The sequence below is a fragment of the Diorhabda sublineata genome, chromosome 9 (assembly GCF_026230105.1).
Source record: "Diorhabda sublineata isolate icDioSubl1.1 chromosome 9, icDioSubl1.1, whole genome shotgun sequence".
Lineage (NCBI taxonomy): Eukaryota > Metazoa > Arthropoda > Insecta > Coleoptera > Chrysomelidae > Diorhabda > Diorhabda sublineata.
The window spans coordinates 2,844,496-2,868,984 of record NC_079482.1 but is presented as its reverse complement, the minus strand read 5'-3'; the positions used below and the strand labels follow the sequence as shown (position 1 = coordinate 2,868,984).

The window sequence follows — 24,489 nt, the reverse complement described above, 5'->3', positions numbered from 1 at the left end:
GAAGCTTCAAACAGATGGCTTACCAGCGGCAATCTCTTTCCAGAGACCGAACGCTTCGTTATGGCTATCGAAGATCAAGTTATTAACACGAATGCAGAAAGTTCCAACAAACATAAGAGACCATTCAGCATATAACATCTGCTTGTAGTGTGTTAGCTAATACAATAACAACAAATGACATTTTAGAAGACTGATCTGACATCGTGGTGGTTGAAAGAAGAGTCAATTCAGTCCTCCCACCAGGACAGCAACTCGCGTCGTGCCTAAGACCCTGCACGATAGCATCGCCAAACACCTTCGTTAAGTAAACTGCTCTGATGAGACGTAATAACGTTAAAACTGGTCAGTAGTTACACCCTCTCCTTGCAATTGCGAGCCAATGGGGATGTTAATATCGACAAAAAGATTGATTTATCAATTAATGTGGACGATATAATTTTTTGTGTTAGTTCAGAATTGATCTCATCAAATGGTTTAAAACCAAATTTAATACCAAGGTTGCCACTTAAGTTTTGAGATATTTGAGTTGTTAATAGATACGTGGTTAATCGTGGTCACATTTAGCTACAGGATCATCCAAAATCGAAATTTGTACCAGAAAATATCGATAAATACATTGGATGTTGCATGAACTTTTGGCTGTTCATGTTGATTCAATCGCGGTGCTTCAAAAGACGTGTATAAGATCGTAACAGGTGAAGAATCATGGATATTCGCATGAGAATGAGAAATTAAACAACAATCGACTGTGTAAGTCCTTTGAAAAAGAACCAAAAACCAATAAAATCGCGCACGAAGCATTTCGAAGCTGTTGCTTCAGAATAACTGAACATGTCGTCCCAATTTTATTACAACTTAGAACGGTCTATTCTGAATGGTACATCAGCATTTGTTTGCCAAAAAAAATCAGTGAAACCAATCGCAAACGTTTTTGAACAGTCTAAACATTGTACAGTCTTTGTAACAGTCTTTGTACAGTCTTTGTACAGTCTTTGTACAGTCTTTGTACAGTCTTTGTACGGTCTTTGTACAGTCTTTGTACGGTCTTTGTACAGTCTTTGTACAGTCTTTGTATGGTCTTTGTACAGTCTTTGTACGGTCTTTGTACAGTCTTTGTACTGTCTTTGTACAGTCTTTGTACAGTCTTTGTACAGTCTTTGTATGGTCTTTGTACAGTCTTTGTATGGTCTTTGTACAGTCTTTGTACGGTCTTTGTACGGTCTTTGTACAGTCTTTGTAACAGTCTTTGTAAGTAACAGCCCACAGGTTTTGCAAATTCTTCTTGTCTCTTTTACATCCAATATTTTATGAATGTTCTCAAGTTCTTAAAAAAACTTTTAACACTTCGTCGTCTCGTCGGTGCATTTCAATTCCTCCAAGTGACAAACGCAAAATAAAAATTACGGAGGTAAAATTCTGAATAACCGTTTCAAATCCTAGATTCGACTTGAAGCTTAGCGAAAATAATTATTGTAGTTGAATGCCCTTTTTGAATTATCAAATACCGAACTGGAGAGAGCTATTTTGAAACTGTGGAAAATAAAAATTACTTATTCATTCAAGAAGTGAATGATTAATTTCCAAGGGAAACTCGTAGTTGCATTGTATGTTCTAAAAATGTTTCGAGTAGTAAATTTTACCTTTTAGTGATGGAATCTCACTATAAAATAATTTTTATTCGAGTCCGAATAACGGAATTAATTTCAAGCGGATACGATAATGAACATACATCGGAAATAATGTAAAATGAAGTGATGTAAAAGTAAAGTTTGGCGAATTATCAGGTACGAACTTTGATAACAGACTTAGAAACTTTGATTCCAACAAGGTTTCAGCATATATATCCATCAAACTGGTTACTGCTTCGTGTTATTAAGGCCTTAGTGCTATTTTACGACTCGCCTCGATATACAGGAAATATCCATTTTGTAATAAACTTGGAATTGTTCTTATTGATAAATTCTTATTAAAAAGTACTTAAGTCAAACTCAAACTACCCTAATGACTGTTTTCTTTGAGGAAGTTTCAAGTTCTGAAAACTCATAATCTCTATTTTTAATTGTTGCTGGTAAAGATTCTTTAGACCTAAATGAGTAGATTGGAGGAATTGAGCTCCTCCAAGCAATAACAAAGATTGAAGGAATTGAGCTCCTCCAAGCAATAACAAAGACCCAGGCAGCTGTTTTTACCAAAAAATATGATACTTCTGCTCAGGATTTCATCCTGTCCGGCCCAATTAGCTGAGGAAGGTTTAGAAAAACTTGGAGTCCTCTTCAAAACCAAAGAGCTGTACACATCTTGTAATTCTCTACAAGATTCGTCCATCTTTAGCTCGCAAAATTAGAGCTCGGCCTACCCTAATGATGCTCGCTCAATACAAAAGAATGCAATTTGACTTAGAGGCGATCTAGAGTCGCCCAGACACTTGGACAGCTACCAAGGCACGTCTTTCATGAACACAACAACCTACAGAAGTTCAAGATCTATACCCACAGGCATATCCAAACAGAAGGGAAAACTCAAAATACTCGAGTGTGCTTTTTACTTAAAAAATAAACTAATAAGCCTCCCGAGACGTTTATATAAATGATTCAACAAAATAGAGATCAAGAAGTCAATTATTAATAGAAAAAAGTAGGGATGAATCGATTCTCGATACGATCGATTCTTGGACATTCGTATCGGTATCGATTTTCTGCGATCGATTCTCGATATTCTCGAGAATCGATCGCAAAAAATCGATACCGATATCAGTAAATCGTTTGTTAGAATATTTGTCTTTGCTTGAACAACAGGTTGCCTTGATTAGATGTAGAGTGTAGAAAAATCCTGCTTTCAAAATAACTTGAATAATGATTTTGATTTTTGATACAATAACCAAAAACCTAAAGAGTTTAACGTAACCCATGGGTTTTCCTCTGTTCAGTATTGGTCCAATTTAATTTCAGAATAATAGTTATTTGTATTCAAAGGACTGAAAGTGCTACTTTGTTGGACGAGACTGAAAATTGCGAGACGAGCAAAGCGAGGTGTACACAACATTTTTTAAACGACGCATAAGAATGTAACAAGAATTCTATTATATTTTCTCTGGTTAGAGTTTTTGATTTGTTTGCAGTGTACCCTTTGTTTTGTGTCAGGAAATTGATTTTGGATATTTGTTGATGTGAACATCTTGTTTTATTGCAAGAGTACTTTTAATCATCAAGAATGTAGACCATACAGTAGAACTTTTCAAAACTTTTTCAAAAAATAAGCGAGCACTACGTTGGGTTTTTTCCCTTTTTTTTGGTGACACCACTTCAAAAAGTAACTTGTACAAGATTTATCCCGCAACGAATTAAGAACGTCCGCATTGCTTTCTTCGGTGAAATCAGGTGGCGTGGATTCGAGTAAATCTTCATTGCTGTATTTTCTTTTCCAAATTTTATTTAATTTAGACAAAACTTCGAATAAAACAAATAATTTCAGAAAATTAAAAATTTAAGGTTATGCGAAATCATCGAAGTGAAACTGTCAACTGTCAACATTGAAGTGGATGGAGTCACATAAAATTGTCTACTCCAGAACGTCCCGGAAGTGTTTTGCAGTACAAAACTGTCACTTTCACTACACGGCACACTCAAAACGCAACTTTCGGTATGTAAATAAATACAGAACGAATAACTTTCAGGTGGCGTCGTCTAAAAATATTTATTAAACCATTGTTTGTCTAGTAACCTTGGTATAGATCACCGGTTGCTACTTATGTTTTAAGATATGGCAACACTGATATGAATATGTCAAATCTGACATTGACATAGTGAAGTTTGACATTTGGTGTTGTCATACGACTCATTTTCATGATATTAAACACTCGAAACAGTATTGATACATAGAATAATAGATGGAGTACACAAGATGTTATTTTTCTCTCAAATAAACGTTTTTTTTTTTTTCATTTGAGTGTGTAATTACTACAACCCATCGGAATCAAAAATTAATAACAAATTCTTTTAGAGCACGGTAGAAGTATAATTCAATTAATCTCCCGTTTCAGATTCAAATCGAATCAGATTGAACTCAATTCGATGATCCTGTCGCAACGAAACTCTTCACAGACTGTATCGGAAAGTCTTTTTTTTTTGCTAACTTTTAAAATTTTCTTTCGGTTATAGAAGACAAGGGTAAATCGGATATAATTCGATTTCGCGAAAGTTTTGTAGTTGATTTATTGGGGATTATGTTGAAAAATGAGTTAAAATAGTTTTTTATTCCTTGAATTGAATAAAATCTAATTTTTGAGCAGGCTTTTTTTAACAAGATCAAATACTGCTTCGGTATAATGGAAAAATACGTCGAAAATCATGGAAAATAAACGTTATTTTGTACACATATATTAATTTTCAGTAGTTTATATACTAATTTATATTATAATGCATAATAAATGTAAGTATAGCTGATCGTAAAGGTAGAAATGAAACGGAAAAACGAACGAGACAGGAAATTGAAAGAATGCTTTCATGTTCCAAATTCCTTTCATGTCGGTCACGTTCTGAAAGGTGCGCAAGACATATGACAGCTATCAACACGCAAGTTGATCGGAGAAACTTTTTTCTATTGAATTCGTTTGTCATACACCGAGAAAAAAGTATTTTCAATCATTTGATTTCTAAAATGCTTATTTTTATATCATTTTTTCGCCTAAAACACTGGCAAATATGTATTTGGTTTTATCGATTTGCATGGAAATGTAAAATATGTCATTACTGTCAATGTCAATATGTCATTTGTCATCAATTTCTGAATTCCCGCCACATTTTCTTCAGATTTTGATGTACACGTAGGTGATTTTATCCGAAACGTAATTTATGATTATGATTTTTTGAATGAACAGTCAGCTTATAATTTTTTATTGATGAAAATTGATTTTAGAGCCAGGTAGAGGGCATAGCCCGAGAAGACGAAAGATCTTATTGGAAACAACTGAAAAATCAACAGCCAAGTATTTTTTCTGTGATTTTCCATTGAATATTTCAAGATGGACTTGAAGAAAAGATAAATAAACATTTTTCTCTAATTCCCAAATGCTTTCCTGATGGCTGCTCTAGATGGAGAAAATTTTGTAAAATTCAATACCCAACACCAAATTATCGGTTATGTGAAAATCATTTTCTAGAAAGTGATTTTACAAATTAAAAAAAGAAAACTGTTATTAAACACAGAACATTCATGCTGTAAATATACAGGGTGTTTCAATATTCGACCGACAATGTTTTACCACAGAGAGATCTCAATAAATGATTCATTTTGATATAGGAATACGAACCCTTACGGAGCCTAGTTGCTGAGATATAAGGTGTTCAAAATTTTAAAAAAAGAATCTGCCATGAATCAAGAACGCATTCGAATTTTTTTTCAAATTTGGTGACCAATATTCTCCTTAATAAAGTAATATTTTGACAAAAACAAACTTTGGAAAAATTAAACCAGTGGCGCGCTGTTATTGTTGCTTTTATGTTGAAGAACATCAAGTTGATAGTCAAATTAGCCAAAATGTCAAAATTGGAAAACAGTTTGAAAAATAACAAAAAGTAGTCAAAGATATTGAAGAAATTGAGTGTATTGAAGAAATAATAAATAATCTTACGAAAGAATTCATTTATTCACAGTTAAGAAATATTCGTATACAAGGTACAGGAAAAAAGTCGACTATAGAGGATAAAACTTCTGATCTTTCTATATACGAAAGTTTATGTTTACAAAGAGAATATTTATTTTTGTTTTTCAAAATGTTTATCTTCAATTTTGTTTAAAAGGCTGTATCATATGTAATTTGTTCATTTCCTTGTTTTGAATTGTTTTCATTTTGAGACACGTTTATTGTTTATGAATTTTCGAAACTTTATATAGAATATTTTTTTCACTAAATCCCAAAATAATATCATTTTACTGTTTAATTCCTGGTTATTTTTTATTTACATATCACTCTTGTCAATTTGTTCGCTATAAAAATCTGTTTTCATTCTAAAACTGATCATATCTACCAATTTTCCTTGGTTTAATTGAAAATGTACGTAAAAATTATTTTACAAATAAACGTGTCCCAATTGTGAAACCACGACTGGATGGAAATGAATAACTTGAAATACAGTAGATAGTCTTTGTTATAAATTTAAATGAGCCGCGAAAATGGATTAGTTCTGTCACCTGTCATCGAGGGCACTAGCATCTAAAATCCGCCATGTTGTTTCCATCGAATAACAACTAAACTTGCATTTGTTGTATCCCAGTTTTTAGGTCTTTTTTCATCATGAATTCGGGAAATTGTGAAATCAGGATTGTATAGAAATGAATAACTTGAAATACAGTAGATAGTCTTTGTTGTAAATTTAAACGAACCGCGAAAATGGATTAGTTCTGTCACCTGTCATCGAGGGCACTAGCATCTAAAATTCGCCATTTTGTTTCCATCGAATAACAACGAAACTTGCATTTGTTGTATCCCAGTTTTTAGGTCTTTTTTCATCATGAATTCGGGAAATTGGGAAATCAGGTCTGGATGGAAATGAATAACTTGAAATACAGTAGATAGTCTTTGTTATAAATTTAAATGAGCCGCGAAAATGGATTAGTTCTGTCACCTGTCATCGAGGGCACTAGCATCTAAAATTCGCCATTTTGTTTCCATCGAATAACAACGAAACTTGCATTTGTTGTATCCCAGTTTTTAGGTCTTTTTTCATCATGAATTCGGGACATTGGGAAATCAGGTCTGGATGGAAATGAATAACTTGAAATACAGTAGATAGTCTTTGTTATAAATTTAAATGAGCCGCGAAAATGGATTAGTTCTGTCACCTGTCATCGAGGGCACTAGCATCTAAAATCCGCCATGTTGTTTCCATCGAATAACAACTAAACTTGCATTTGTTGTATCCCAGTTTTTAGGTCTTTTTTCATCATGAATTCGGGACATTGGGAAATCAGGTCTGGATGGAAATGAATAACTTGAAATACAGTAGATAGTCTTTGTTATAAATTTAAATGAGCCGCGAAAATGGATTAGTTCTGTCACCTGTCATCGAGGGCACTAGCATCTAAAATCCGCCATGTTGTTTCCATCAAATAACAACTAAACTTGCATTTGTTGTATCCCAGTTTTTAGGTCTTTTTTCATCATGAATTCGGGACATTGGGAAATCAGGTCTGGATGGAAATGAATAACTTGAAATACAGTAGATAGTCTTTGTTATAAATTTAAATGAGCCGCGAAAATGGATTAGTTCTGTCACCTGTCATCGAGGGCACTAGCATCTAAAATCCGCCATGTTGTTTCCATCGAATAACAACTAAACTTGCATTTGTTGTATCCCAGTTTTTAGGTCTTTTTTCATCATGAATTCGGGAAATTGTGAAATCAGGTCTGGATGGAAATGAATAACTTGAAATACAGTAGATAGTCTTTGTTATAAATTTAAATGAGCCGCGAAAATGGATTAGTTCTGCCACCTGTCATCGAGGGCACTAGCATCTAAAATTCGCCATTTTGTTTCCATCGAATAACAACGAAACTTGCATTTGTTGTATCCCAGTTTTTAGGTCTTTTTTCATCATGAATTCGGGAAATTGGGAAATCAGGTCTGGATGGAAATGAATAACTTGAAATACAGTAGATAGTCTTTGTTATAAATTTAAATGAGCCGCGAAAATGGATTAGTTCTGTCACCTGTCATCGAGGGCACTAGCATCTAAAATCCGCCATGTTGTTTCCATCGAATAACAACTAAACTTGCATTTGTTGTATCCCAGTTTTTAGGTCTTTTTTCATCATGAATTCGGGAAATTGTGAAATCAGGTCTGGATGGAAATGAATAACTTGAAATACAGTAGATAGTCTTTGTTATAAATTTAAATGAGCCGCGAAAATGGATTAGTTCTGCCACCTGTCATCGAGGGCACTAGCATCTAAAATTCGCCATTTTGTTTCCATCGAATAACAACGAAACTTGCATTTGTTGTATCCCAGTTTTTAGGTCTTTTTTCATCATGAATTCGGGAAATTGGGAAATCAGGTCTGGATGGAAATGAATAACTTGAAATACAGTAGATAGTCTTTGTTATAAATTTAAATGAGCCGCGAAAATGGATTAGTTCTGTCACCTGTCATCGAGGGCACTAGCATCTAAAATTCGCCATTTTGTTTCCATCGAATAACAACTAAACTTGCATTTGTTGTATCCCAGTTTTTAGGTCTTTTTTCATCATGAATTCGGGACATTGGGAAATCAGGTCTGGATGGAAATGAATAACTTGAAATACAGTAGATAGTCTTTGTTATAAATTTAAATGAGCCGCGAAAATGGATTAGTTCTGTCACCTGTCATCGAGGGCACTAGCATCTAAAATTCGCCATTTTGTTTCCATCGAATAACAACGAAACTTGCATTTGTTGTATCCCAGTTTTTAGGTCTTTTTTCATCATGAATTCGGGACATTGGGAAATCAGGTCTGGATGGAAATGAATAACTTGAAATACAGTAGATAGTCTTTGTTATAAATTTAAATGAGCCGCGAAAATGGATTAGTTCTGTCACCTGTCATCGAGGGCACTAGCATCTAAAATTCGCCATTTTGTTTCCATCGAATAACAACTAAACTTGCATTTGTTGTATCCCAGTTTTTAGGTCTTTTTTCATCATGAATTCGGGACATTGGGAAATCAGGTCTGGATGGAAATGAATAACTTGAAATACAGTAGATAGTCTTTGTTATAAATTTAAATGAGCCGCGAAAATGGATTAGTTCTGTCACCTGTCATCGAGGGCACTAGCATCTAAAATCCGCCATGTTGTTTCCATCGAATAACAACTAAACTTGCATTTGTTGTATCCCAGTTTTTAGGTCTTTTTTCATCATGAATTCGGGAAATTGTGAAATCAGGTCTGGATGGAAATGAATAACTTAATATATAGTAGATATTCTTTGTTATAAATTTAAATGAACCGCGAAAATGGATTAGTTCTGTCACCTGTCATCGAGGGGACTAGCATCTAAAATTCGCCATTTTGTTTCCATCGAATAACAACTAAACTTGCATTTGTTGTATCCCAGTTTTTAGGTCTTTTTTCATCATGAATTCGGGAAATTGTGAAATCAGGTCTGGATGGAAATGAATAACTTGAAATACAGTAGATAGTCTTTGTTATAAATTTAAATGAGCCGCGAAAATGGATTAGTTCTGCCACCTGTCATCGAGGGCACTAGCATCTAAAATTCGCCATTTTGTTTCCATCGAATAACAACGAAACTTGCATTTGTTGTATCCCAGTTTTTAGGTCTTTTTTCATCATGAATTCGGGAAATTGGGAAATCAGGTCTGGATGGAAATGAATAACTTGAAATACAGTAGATAGTCTTTGTTATAAATTTAAATGAGCCGCGAAAATGGATTAGTTCTGTCACCTGTCATCGAGGGCACTAGCATCTAAAATCCGCCATGTTGTTTCCATCGAATAACAACTAAACTTGCATTTGTTGTATCCCAGTTTTTAGGTCTTTTTTCATCATGAATTCGGGAAATTGTGAAATCAGGTCTGGATGGAAATGAATAACTTGAAATACAGTAGATAGTCTTTGTTATAAATTTAAATGAGCCGCGAAAATGGATTAGTTCTGCCACCTGTCATCGAGGGCACTAGCATCTAAAATTCGCCATTTTGTTTCCATCGAATAACAACGAAACTTGCATTTGTTGTATCCCAGTTTTTAGGTCTTTTTTCATCATGAATTCGGGAAATTGGGAAATCAGGTCTGGATGGAAATGAATAACTTGAAATACAGTAGATAGTCTTTGTTATAAATTTAAATGAGCCGCGAAAATGGATTAGTTCTGTCACCTGTCATCGAGGGCACTAGCATCTAAAATTCGCCATTTTGTTTCCATCGAATAACAACTAAACTTGCATTTGTTGTATCCCAGTTTTTAGGTCTTTTTTCATCATGAATTCGGGACATTGGGAAATCAGGTCTGGATGGAAATGAATAACTTGAAATACAGTAGATAGTCTTTGTTATAAATTTAAATGAGCCGCGAAAATGGATTAGTTCTGTCACCTGTCATCGAGGGCACTAGCATCTAAAATTCGCCATTTTGTTTCCATCGAATAACAACGAAACTTGCATTTGTTGTATCCCAGTTTTTAGGTCTTTTTTCATCATGAATTCGGGACATTGGGAAATCAGGTCTGGATGGAAATGAATAACTTGAAATACAGTAGATAGTCTTTGTTATAAATTTAAATGAGCCGCGAAAATGGATTAGTTCTGTCACCTGTCATCGAGGGCACTAGCATCTAAAATTCGCCATTTTGTTTCCATCGAATAACAACTAAACTTGCATTTGTTGTATCCCAGTTTTTAGGTCTTTTTTCATCATGAATTCGGGACATTGGGAAATCAGGTCTGGATGGAAATGAATAACTTGAAATACAGTAGATAGTCTTTGTTATAAATTTAAATGAGCCGCGAAAATGGATTAGTTCTGTCACCTGTCATCGAGGGCACTAGCATCTAAAATCCGCCATGTTGTTTCCATCGAATAACAACTAAACTTGCATTTGTTGTATCCCAGTTTTTAGGTCTTTTTTCATCATGAATTCGGGAAATTGTGAAATCAGGTCTGGATGGAAATGAATAACTTAATATATAGTAGATATTCTTTGTTATAAATTTAAATGAACCGCGAAAATGGATTAGTTCTGTCACCTGTCATCGAGGGGACTAGCATCTAAAATTCGCCATTTTGTTTCCATCGAATAACAACTAAACTTGCATTTGTTGTATCCCAGTTTTTAGGTCTTTTTTCATCATGAATTCGGGAAATTGTGAAATCAGGTCTGGATGGAAATGAATAACTTGAAATACAGTAGATATTCTTTGTTATAAATTTAAATGAACCGCGAAAATGGATTAGTTCTGTCACCTGTCATCGAGGGCACTAGCATCTAAAATCCGCCATGTTGTTTCCATCGAATAACAACTAAACTTGCATTTGTTGTATCCCAGTTTTTAGGTCTTTTTTCATCATGAATTCGGGAAATTGTGAAATCAGGTCTGGATGGAAATGAATAACTTAATATATAGTAGATATTCTTTGTTATAAATTTAAATGAACCGCGAAAATGGATTAGTTCTGTCACCTGTCATCGAGGGCACTAGCATCTAAAATCCGCCATGTTGTTTCCATCGAATAACAACTAAACTTGCATTTGTTGTATCCCAGTTTTTAGGTCTTTTTTCATCATGAATTCGGGAAATTGTGAAATCAGGATTGTATAGAAATTAATATATAGTAGATATTCTTTGTTATAAATTTAAATGAACCGCGAAAATGGATTAGTTCTGTCACCTGTCATCGAGGGCACTAACATCTAAAATCCGCCATGTTGTTTCCATCGAATAACAACTAAGTTTGCTTAGAGTATGTTCTCTGGTCCTGCATGCCAATTAGGTCAAAAAAATGGCGGTGGAACTACATGACTTTAAAATTATTTATATACTGATAAAATCAAATATGTAATACTTCTATATGTACAGTTCTTATGGGAAAAAACGTCTCTACGTTACGGTGCAGACAGTATTCATTTTCTCTGTCGTTCGAGACACTTTATCTATACTGCGCATGCTTGATAATGTGCAGAACCGAGCTGGAACCTCGGAGGATAGAGACAGCGCTATCATTATGTGTTCCTTAGTCTGAACAGCTTCCACTTATAAAAATTGTATATTGATAAAATATTAAACAGTTAGGTTATGTTAATTGTCATAAATATTATGCAGTATGTATTTGTTTTCATGAAAAAACAAACTACAAAACATTCATTTGCTTTTGTTTAATTCAATTAATGAAGTTTAAATGAATAATGTAAATAATATTAACTATTGCACTACAACGCAAATGTCATTGTTAATGACAGTTTTACAAAAAGATACTCAATCAAATAATGAACTAAATATTACGAACGAACAGTTCAGATCCATTCTAGATTACACAAAGCGAACGGATGATTGTAATATTGAAGTGATTGAACGATATCAAATACGCCATTCGAACCGCACATAAATATTTACGATTCATAACCTGCTTCTCCTCAGAATCTCTCGTTCCATGACTCTGGTTTTCACCATGTGTTTATAATGCAGTTATTTAGTGATTGTTGTTTCAAGTTGTTTGTCGTTAAACAAAGGTACAGTAAAGTGCTCGTTAGTATAACAATATTTAAATTAAAATTGTAACGTGTATGAATCATGAATATCCGATGTTAGTTGCTCCAAGTTTATGTAGTTAAAAGTATTAGAGCCTTTTAACAAAGTTAAAACTTCGTGTTCTATAATTACCGCTTTCGATGACAGAAAAACTTTATGTTCTACGGATACACAGTCCGCATTCTCATTTTTTCGCCAATAAAACAACCACATGCTAAAACAATATTCGTAGGAAGATCGCGCTTGAAGTTAGCCCTGCTACAATTGACGTGGGGTTCTTTTACGGTTTACAGACACGCAAGTCTGTTTTTAGCACGTCGAACTCTATTTAAAAAGGCGATTTTTAACGATTTTTTCCATAATTACTTCAGCGTCATAAATGTTCATTTCTATTCTCAACATTCCTATTAGTTTTGTAACTGGAAATGCTACGAGGAGGTGATCTAAATCAGGAAAAACATAAGATAGATACAATACGTTTTACTTGATTTTTTTGCAAAAACAAAAACACGGAATCCGACATACGTAGTTTAAATTAATGCTTATTAATAATCTCATAGCTTTGGGGAAAGTAGCAAAACGTTGATCCGAGTATGTCGAAAATCCGCTCAACCAGAACATCCAATATCCAACAGGAAAGAAGAAGAGGACACCATCAAAACAATGAATAACCACAAGTCCCCAAGTGAAGATCTCTTATTGGCAGAGCTTCTTGAGTGAGGAAACGAACAACTTAAGGCAAAGATCCACGGACTCATCAAGAAAAAGTGGACAGAGAAGACCATGCCAGAAGAATGGAACACAGCACTCATCTGCTCTATGTATAAAAAGGTTTCGAAACTATATTGAACTGTAGAGGCATTTCCTCATTGAACGTAGATAATGTAACGTTTTTCTTATTTATTTACACTCTATCTATTCGTGAAATGAATGAATAAACAGTGTCCTTTACATTTTTAATTTATTCACACACTATACAATACACTTAACTTATAATAATTTACTTACAGATAACAGTTTCTGCGTAATTTTTACTATTACTTTTATTAATCAATTCTTTTCACTACGACTATTTATTTAAAAGTAAACATAAAATTATTTATATACCACAAATACAATCCTACAAAGATCTAAAACAGAAAGAAATAAATGATTAAATACAATTTCGTAGAAATTATCGAAAAGAAATACTGTGAATATACCGCCTTCTATAATATAGATATTCTATAAACCGCCGTTTATAAAAAACAGAAGAAAGGCGCCGCGCGAATTCGCCGAAATCTAAAATTCCATTGTAGCTGGACATGGTCGGCGTAAGGACCCATTTAGCGAGTAACAGTAACCTACAAAGTAAGTAGTAATTGCCAGGGTACTGTCTAGAAGGTTGGAGGTGTACGCAGAGCGAGAGATTGGACACCAACAATGTGGTTTCAAGCAAGGGAAAGCTCACATACTACATATTCACCATTCGCTGTATACCTGCTACGAATACACATAAAAGTGTATCAACTCTTCATAGACTACCAGCAAGCTTGGGTTAGGTTAGGTTAGGTAGACGTGGTCATGACTGCAAGCTGAAGGTAGTCGGTACAACATTTGAGAGGCTGCAAATCAACCTGGAGAGAGCCCCACTTAACCGATTAAGGCAAAAGTGACCTACGGAGATGATATTGACCAATTAAGCAAAAGGAAAATGGAGTTCAGTGAGGACTTCCCGACATTCAATGAAGAATTCAATCTAGCTCAGTGTGAACGAAGCTAAAACGAAGTACATGTTCATGTTGCGCAAACACGACAGCGTTTACGGTAGATAACTACATCTTCGAGCTGTTGACAACTTCGAGACTGCACTGGAGATACAGGAGAGAGTGAAAACTGGAAACAAGGTGAATTATAGTGCCTAGAAGATGCCGATATCCCGCCTTTTCAATAGGCGTACAAAAGAGTGGATCTACTGTACAGTACTAAGGCTAATTGTCAAGAATGCTTCTAAAACCAGAGCAATAACTACTAGAGACGCACTAGGACTCAATTCGTGGGAGAGGAAAGTATTTAGGCTAATCTATGACACAATTCAAGACCAATCGCGCATCCGTACTAACGCTGAGATTTACGCCTAGTCGGAGGATCAAGGAGTCAAACTTGCATACCAGGAAAAGCCGAAAAGCTGCAGACATCGACAGTTATCCTGGAGATCAAGGTTCTTCGAGGATTTCGAGCCCCAATTGGTTAGGTAAGTATAACTTTTGGATGCCTTTCTACCCCGACAAGATCTAATAGTACTGCTGTGGGGTATTAAAAAGGATGATCATCATCGTCGTCATTTCTACCAGTTTCTGCAGCATCACAGCTGCTGCGTAGTAGTAGCGGCTGGTACAATCCCTATTGCATCGATATTGAAGCCTAATTTGATCCAAAAGACCGCAGTAGTACGTTATGTTGAAGATCTACAATCTTTGTAAGAAATTTTTCAGTTGAAAATCTGCCAAATCTGAAAAAATCTGGCCTTTTTCCCAAGCAATCTGGTTCCATTCGTCTTTCTCTCTCCATTCCATAATTACATCTCGTACAGCTTTTTGATAATCATTCAGGACCCTTAAAACACTGATGATTGCATGTTTGATACCAAGCTCGATATTGATACCAAATTTGAAACACCAAGAAGCTCACTAAACGAAGAGGATACGTTTAATTAGCAATACGGTCACGACACACCAAATATTCATTCTTGATAGAGAAAAAGTTGCTTTTTAGAATTGGAAAAGTGTCTGCGGTATATTTCACGTTAAAATATTCAAGGAATTTGAAAAACGAGTCCTAAAACGTCATATGGTGTGGTTTTCTCATTCTAGATATCCCCATTCAACAACTACCAATACTCTTTATTGCTCTCAACCACTAAACACTAATTTATTTTTTATTTAAACTTATAAACAGTACTTCTAGTTATGGCATTATTATCATAGACATATTTTAATATTTCATGAGCTTTCGTGGAGTTTTACATCGTTTTTGAGTTCAACTATACCCGTATCACAAGACAGACAATGCAAACTTTATCTTACTAAAGGAGCTGTAGCTGCAGACTGACAAACTGGAATGGGTATATTTAAATTTTTGAGTTTTTTCATCGATCTCCACGGAAACACAAAAAATCAATTCTTGTTTTTATTTTTCTCTTCCTTTATTTTTATAAATAAACCGTGTACTTTCACTGAAATTGTTTTGCTTGAGGAGTGAAATTTGTAACGAAATTGGTTTTTGCCAGGGGAAAAACCTCTTTTAATAAAACTGAAAAACAGCAACAGAAATATCTTTTAGAGACTGATTGGTACAAGAGAAATGTAGAACAAGAAAGTATTCTCCCAATTTCCGCTGTTATTTTCAAAGACTACTGAAGGTGAAAAACAGATTTTTTTCATAGAAAATTAGTTTTTTTGTAAACATGATAAAAAATTCCTTGATATTACTGTTGTACGAGGCTTGCTTTTCAAGTTCTGCCGAAGTATTTTTTTCCATTCCTATTTTTGATCAGAAAGAACAACAACAACAAGGGATAACTCATCAATTCGATGTTTTGACTATTCGAAAACGTTTCTGTCCAGTTATTCCGAAAAAACGTGTGTTTCGAAGTGCTTCGTGTGCCATTTTGTGCCATGATTCGTCGCATGTCTCATAGATGTCTATTGAAGCACCGTTCTATAAAATCATCATCATCATCATCAAGATGAATGTTTCAAGTTTCAAACAACTCAAATAGCACTAGTATTACAGCACGTTCTGAGTACGTTCGCCATTAAAAATGTCAAACTTTTTGACGTCAATGTCAGATTTGACTTATTCATATCAGTGCTGCCATATCTCAAAACAAAAATCCCCGTATTTTCTTATTTTCACTTACAATTTTGAGAGGACCAATTGCATTTCTATTTTTACTAAAATAATGATTTAAATAAAGGATAATTAAGGAATTTTGTATCAAAGAACATTTATATTTTATAAAAAATTATATTACATTAAAGCTAGAGATTAATTTAAGAAAAAAGTCAACGTACTGTTACGAACTAGCCTACGAAATGGGTCCTTAGGCCAGCCCTGTCCAGCTACAATGGAATTTTAAAATTCGGCGAATTCGCGCAGCGTCTTTCACATTTTTCATAAATAGCGGAAGCGTCTTTGATGAACTTTTGATTATAGCGAGCGGTTTTTTTACAGTATTTCTTCTATACAATTTCTTAGAAAGTCTATTGATTTATCTCTTTTATTTCTAAGGAATAATCGTAGCGAAAAAAGCGAATTAGTGGAAATAATCGAAGAAATTATTCAAGTGATATTTATAAGTAAATTAATATAAGTTAAGTGTATTTTATAGTGCGTAAATGAATTAAGAACGTAAGAAACTGTGTTTTCAATTCATCCCACGAATGAAAAAAGTGTAAATAAATACGAAAAACGTTAGATACTCTAATTGGACATATCCTTCGGTATTTTCAACATATGGACCAAAAATAACTTGAAATCGCAGCCTCTACAATCAAATCTGAAACACTTGAACTGCCATTGGGATGTAAAATGCTTTGGTACAAATTTATATAAATTCACTTTTCGAAAATTTCATCATTTTCCTCCTATTTATACCGAAAGACAACATATAGTTAAAATCAAAAACTATGCTGCTTGTGCCTTTTTTGTATATCCGTAGATAATTTGAAAATAAATTGAAGAATTCCTACCAATCGGAAAAGCGATTCAAAACAGATATTTTGATATAGGATAAATCGAATTTTTTGAATATTTGAGTTGTCAAAAAAAAAATTAATAGTTCTATGTATAAATATAAAAAAATTCCTTATTTTTTGACAATTATGTTTTTGTCTTTGATTCATCTTGATTTTAGATTTCTTGATAGAAAATCAACTCAAAATCAAAGACAAAAATTGACATTTCGAACTATTTTGGTCTTTATCAAAGTATTTTCCATAAAAATAGATCAAAAATCGAAACGATTAAGCACGAATAAATATTTGAAAATCATGATTTTTTCATTTAAATTGCCTATTCACCATAATTTGCAAAATTATTTGAAAAACTTTAAAGCGAAAACATTATAAGGAACATAAAAGATATTAATGTATAGGGCTGTCAAGTCAAGGGCCGGAAGTAGCCCGCGGGCCGTATCAATAAGGCCCGTGATCGCAATGTGTAACAAAAAAAAGAATCATGTTTTTTAGAGCTTTTAAACTTCATTCGATTCCTCTACGAATGTTTCAAACACTCGTCGTACTCTCAACTCAAGGACTAGACAAGCGAGAGAAAAAGACAGTATCGCCACCTCTTAGCAGCAAGCGGAAATATCGCGACGTGAGTCAGTTGAGTCGAGTAATCGAAGCGATACGGTTGGAGAATGAGTTTAATCGTACTGCGAAGCAATGATTGTTAAAGTATTGTGCATTTGTTTGTGTCGTATCCATAATTGTTGTATCGAGTTCCAAAATTTTGGTATAATAAAGTTAATAGTGATTCTGAATGGGAAATTGCATATTTTTTCATAGAATGGAAAGGTGAATCACTGTGTTTTGATTTGTAATCGAACAGTTGCTGTTTGTAATTTGAAGAAACACTATGATACGAATCATAAGTCAAAATTTGATTGATACATTAAAAAAATAAGAATTGGTACAATGTCATCTTTGAAATCTAAACTTCAAGGTCAACAATCGATGTTGTACTAAAGCCAATACAGAAGGAAATCGCGAAAAAATCAAAACTTGTCACTGATGGTGATTTTATTAAAGACTGAATGTTGAAAATTGTCGATGTTTCATAGTTGATGAAAGTTCCAGATCTGATCTGAACAACGAGAAAACGATTCAATTGAAGAAGATTTAAATAATTGGAAATATAAAATTAGGGATTAGCATTAACCATAATTTGAAAGAAATGATGTCGATGATGATGGCAATTATATAAAAAAAAAAATCATTATGACTAACGTATATTCAATGTCATGTAAACCGTGACTTGATTATCATCAAATTTATTACCAATAAATTGTTTAATTCGCGTTTGAGCAATAGGACACGTCAATTTATCAATTGAATATGACATCAACATAATTACTTGTATTGATCATTGTTTTTCTGGTAATTACGTAGTCCCAATTATAAACATTATATAATAGATGAAACTATTATATTATAAATTTGTTTATTATTGATAATTTCGCGATTGGAAAAGCTCAAATTGAATATGTGTCTAACTTACAAAGGAAATGATAAATATGGATAGACAAAAAAATTGTTAATACAAAATTTATCGTTGTAATAATATGCAGGGTGTTCCAAAAAAAGGTCTCAGGGATAGATAGAAAACAGAAAAATATTTGAGAATGCTCGGTAAACAATTTTCACCACAAAAACTATCATCGCTGGTACAGCTTGGTGACCCAGCTTGACAAATTGTGCTAGTATGTATTTCAACAGGATTATGACTTGGTGGACTCCAAATATAGCTCGATAAGGAATATTATATATCGATAACGTTCTGTTGGTATTGAATTCATTGGTTTGAAGGTTTCTGCAAGTGGAAGTGTGTTTTTGATCCTCCAATATCGATTTGTGAGGTTATCTGTGGATGAAGTCAATCTGATTGTTTCATACAAGCTCTTCAAATTATCGGTTTAAGGCCATTTTTATTGCATGCAAGCTGAAATCTAGTTACTTCGGCTTAACGGATCAGTTTAGTAAAACTTAGCATTGCTAAACTAAGTACAAAATATTAGATAAAATTTGAGGTTAGGAATTTGTTTACAGAGACTTGCATGCAATTTCTTGCACGTTGTATTGCATTATGTCAAGCTGCCTTAAGGCATTGTATTACTACTCGATGTTGATGTGGATGCTGAGTCCCAGAACCGCCATACGTGATTTTCAAATTGTTTTTTCCATGGATTTTTGTGGAACATTACAACAAACGAAAGCCTTCAATCCCAATTTTATTGAATTTGTCTGTTTTATCGATGGAGTTTCCTTTGGAATTAAATCATTTTATCGATATTATAAAATTGACATGGATTTGTGATTTGATAAAAATAGTTTTAAGAAGTTTTCTTTGCCAACTTCAAATTCGTATCCTTAATCATTGGAAAATTCTGAAGATGTCGCTGTAGAAATCCGATGAAATCAATTAATTTGAAGTCAACTGATTGAAGATTTTAATACTGATGACGATATTAATGAAATTATAAAATCAAGCACATAAAAAATACCGTTTGCAATGAAAAATTTGTGGATTTTTGAATTGGGATTGATTTTAGATGATTGGTCTGTGGATAGAAGAAGATGGTACAAAGTTTAAAGAAACTACTGAAACATGTGGAGCCTAACAACGAGAGAACTAACGTCCAAGTATGCCAAAATCTAACGATATGTCACAACAAGTTCTTGAGATATCAGTTGACGTACGGCATCGATGTTTTCTGGCACAACAACCGATTTGGCACCATGAAAAATGTCAAACTTTATGATGACAATATCAGATTTGACACATCCATATCGGCGTTGCCATATCGCGAAATTTTGGCGAGTGGTATCACACATCTGGTTTCTCTACAATATGTTAGTTTTGAATACAATATACAGCTCTCCATTAATTTGAACCAAGCTTATAACATAGTTAGTAGACTGAAGTTGTACGAAATCGAATTGGAATAACAATTAAATAGCATAACATCGGAGAAAATTGAAAACAAAAGTAATAATAAAATGACAGATAAATTATATCTCTAGCAATTGAAATGGAAACGCTAAAAGTTTAGTTTTCCATCTTGTACAGTTTATATTTGATAGAGCTCATCAGCAGACATTGAAAATTGAGATATTCATTTCATTTCATCTATTTATTTATTATACAGGGTGTTTCTAAATTTATTAAGATGACTCGCTTTCCTTTAACCTTAAATTTCCATAGACAACCCCTTTCCGGGATATCACCCTAAAACGGTGGCGACTAGAATTGAGTTTTTACCTATTTTTCTATTCTGGCTAGAGGTGGTAATGTCCAATTTTTTATAAATGGCGGAAGCGCATTTGATGTTTCATTTTACAGCTTTTTATTATGGCGGACGGTTTATTTACAGTATTTCTCACAAATAATTCCAAAGAAAGTCTATTTATTATTATTTTGTTTGCTTATTTTTGTTCAAGAGCTTTATAGAATTTTGTTTAGGTATATAAATGATTTGTGTAAACGCAATTGGTTAGTTTTAAATGAATAGTCGAAGTGAAAAGATTAAAATAGTGAAAGTAATCTATATTTCCTCAGACAACCCCTTTCTGAGATATCACCCTTCAACGGTGGCGACTAGAATTAAGTTTTTACCTATTTTTTTATTTTGGTTAGAGGTGGTAATATCCAATTTTTTATAAATGGCGGAAGCGCCTTGGATGTTTCATTTTACAGCTTTTTATTATGGCGGACGGTTTATTTACAATATTTCTTACAAATAATTCCAAAGAAAGTCTATTTATTATTATTTTTTTTGCTTATTTTTGTTCAAGAGCTTTATAGAATTTTGTTTAGGGATATAAATGATTTGTGTAAACGAAATTGGTTAGTTTTAAATGAATAGTCGAAGTGAAAAGATTAAAATAGTAAAAGTAATCTATATTTCCTCAGACAACCCCTTTCTGAGATATCACCCTTCAACGGTGGCGACTAGAATTAAGTTTTTACCTATTTTTCTATTCTGGCTAGAGGTGGTAATGTCCAATTTTTTATAAATGGCGGAAGCGCCTTGGATGTTTCATTTTACAGATTTTTATTATAGAGGACGGTTTATTTACAATATTTCTTACAAATAATTCCAAAGAAAGTCTATTTATTATTATTTTTTTTGCTTATTTTTGTTCAAGAGCTTTATAGAATTTTGTTTAGGTATATAAATGATTTGTGTAAACGAAATTGGTTAGTTTTAAATGAATAGTCGAGGTGAAAAGATTAAAATAGTAAAAGTAATCTACATTCCTTCAGACAACCCCTTACTGAAATATCACCCTTCAACGGTGGCGACTAGAATTGAGTTTTTACCTATTTTTCTATTCTGGCTAGAGGTGGTAATGTCCAATTTTTTATAAATGGCGGAAGCGCCTTGGATGTTTCATTTTACAGATTTTTATTATAGAGGACGGTTTATTTACAATATTTCTTACAAATAATTCCAAAGAAAGTCTATTTATTATTATTTTTTTTGCTTATTTTTGTTCAAGAGCTTTATAGAATTTTGTTTAGGTATATAAATGATTTGTGTAAACGAAATTGGTTAGTTTTAAATGAATAGTCGAGGTGAAAAGATTAAAATAGTAAAAGTAATCTACATTCCTTCAGACAACCCCTTACTGAAATATCACCCTTCAACGGTGGCGACTAGAATTGAGTTTTTACCTATTTTTCTATTCTGGCTAGAGGTGGTAATGTCCAATTTTTTATAAATGGCGGAAGCGCTTTAGATGTTTCATTTTACAGCTTTTTATTATGGCGGACGGTTTATTTACAGTACTTCTTACAAAAAATTTCAAAGAAAGTCTATTTATTATTTTTTTTTTGCTTATTTTTGTTCAAGAGCTTTATAGAATTTTGTTTAGGTATATAAATGATTTGTGTAAACGAAATTGGTTAGTTTTAAATGAATAGTCGAAGCGAAAAGATTAAAATAGTAAAAGTAATCTACATTCCTTCAGACAACCCCTTACTGAAATATCACCCTTCAACGGTGGCGACTAGAATTGAGTTTTTACCTATTTTTCTATTCTGGCTAGAGGTGGTAATGTCCAATTTTTTATAAATGGCGGAAGCGCTTTAGATGTTTCATTTTACAGCTTTTTATTATGGCGGACGGTTTATTTACAGTACTTCTTACAAAAAATTTCAAAGAAAGTCTATTTATTATTTTTTTTTTGCTTATTTTTGTTCAAGAGCTTTATAGAATTTTGTTTAGGTATATAAATGATTTGTGTAAACGAAATTGGTTAGTTTTAAATGAATAGTCGAAGCGAAAAGATTAAAATAGTAAAAGTAATCTACATTCCTTCAGACAACCCCTTACTGAAATATCACCCTTCAACGGTGGCGACTAGAATTGAGTTTTTACCTATTTTTCTATTCTGGCTAGAGGTGGTAATGTCCAATTTTTTATAAATGGCGGAAGCGCATTTGATGTTTCATTTTACAGCTTTTTATTATGGCGGACGGTTTATTTACAGTATTTCTCACAAATAATTCCAAAGAAAGTCTATTTATTATTTTTTTTTTGCTTATTTTTGTTCAAGAGCTTTATAGAATTTTGTTTAGGTATATAAATGATTTGTGTAAACGAAATTGGTTAGTTTTAAATGAATAGTCGAAGTGAAAAGATTAAATTAGTGAAAGTAATCTACATTCCTTCAGACAACCCCTTACTGAAATATCACCCTTCAACGGTGGCGACTAGAATTGAGTTTTTACCTATTTTTCTATTCTGGCTAGAGGTGGTAATGTCCAATTTTTTATAAATGGCGGAAGCGCTTTAGATGTTTCATTTTACAGCTTTTTATTATGGCGGACGGTTTATTTACAGTACTTCTTACAAAAAATTTCAAAGAAAGTCTATTTATTATTTTTTTTTTGCTTATTTTTGTTCAAGAGCTTTATAGAATTTTGTTTAGGTATATAAATGATTTGTGTAAACGAAATTGGTTAGTTTTAAATGAATAGTCGAAGTGAAAAGATTAAATTAGTGAAAGTAATCTATATTTCCTCAGACAACCCCTTTCTGAGATATCACCCTTCAACGGTGGCGACTAGAATTGAGTTTTTACTTATTTTTTTTATTTTGGCTAGAGGTGGTAATGTCCAGCATTTATTATTAATCTTATTATATTTATTTATTGTTTTACAAGGTCGCAAAATGGTTCCCTAGGCCAGCCTTGTCACACTATCGAATTTTAAAAATTGGACGAATTCACGTGGAGTCTTTTTATTATAGCGAACGGTTTATTTACAGTATTTCTTACAAAAATTTTCTAGGAAAGTCTATTTATAGAATTTTGTTTAGGTATATAAATGATTTGTGTAAACGCAGTGAAAAGATTAAATTTGTAAAAATAATTTTTATATATATAAATAAATTATTATAAATTAAGTGAATTATATAGTGTGTAAATAAATTAAGAACGTAAAGAACACTGTAAATAAATACGGAAAACGTTACAATATGGTTTTTATTTTTTTGCCCTGCATCTATTGATTTTAGGAAAAAAATATGGAATAAAAAATATTTTTAAATAAATCAAGTATTTCAAGTTATAATTTTATTTTATCGAACTTTATCTTGATCAAAAGTTTCGATACAAAATAAAGTAAGGGTTGCCAATTTCACCCCCTTATAATATATTTGGAATATTGAAAAAATACCAAAATTTCAAGTTTCTAGCATTAGTGAAATATCAGAAAATAAAACTCAATTTTAGTCACCACTTTTTTAAGGGTGATATCTCGTAAAGGGGTGGGCGAAAGAAATTTTGTTATAGAAAAGACCCATCCTAATTTAATACGATTAATCACCACTCGAATATAATCACACAGACGGATTTTTTTGTAGGATTTGAAACAATTTTTGATTACGTTAAATTATATAGAAAAAAATAAGACTCACGAATCGAAAATTATACCAAATGAATTCCGAATTCCGCAATCATCCGAACAAATTTCCATATCACAAAAAAAATAAAAAAAAAGCGAAATGAAATCACTTGAAAACCACTTGATGCTTTCCCACTTCAAGACGCACAAAATAAATCACAGCACAATCCCAACCGAAAGGAAAAATATAAAACTCAACACTTTTTTCCCGCTAACCGTTTTGTTTTTACTATGAGAATTGCCAAATATAGCGAAACGATCACACGTGTCCTACATAGCCCGCTGAGGCGGTGCGTGCTCGTTCAACGTGCTGTAGCGCGGCTACTACTGACTACAAAATCCAGTGGGCCTGGACAAGAATGTCGAACGAAACACGGCATCGCGCATCGAGGACTAGATGAACTCGCGCTCACGCTTAGGACGGCCCTACATACCGGACCTTCTTTACATGCAGATTATCATCTACAATACACCAAAATTAACACAAACAGAATCACCTTCATAATAATTAAAATAAAAGTCTTATTCGTCAGAGCCAAAATTAACTAAAGCCAAAATGTTGAAAAA

The 24,489-nt window shown here is 33.2% G+C and overlaps 1 protein-coding gene across 2 annotated transcripts in view; it reads right to left on the bottom strand.

Moving 5' to 3' along the window:
* The window catches only part of LOC130448602 (tyrosine-protein phosphatase Lar), a 597,225-nt gene extending 573,079 nt beyond the window's left edge, over positions 1 to 24,146 (bottom strand). For both annotated transcript variants that reach the window (XM_056786026.1, XM_056786028.1), the window contains exon 1: positions 23,936 to 24,146. In XM_056786026.1, coding sequence (XP_056642004.1) covers positions 23,936 to 23,994 — 59 coding nt within the window. In that variant the 5' untranslated portion in view covers positions 23,995 to 24,146. The remainder of the gene's footprint in view (positions 1 to 23,935) is intronic.
* Between the last annotated feature and the right edge of the window lie 343 nt (positions 24,147 to 24,489).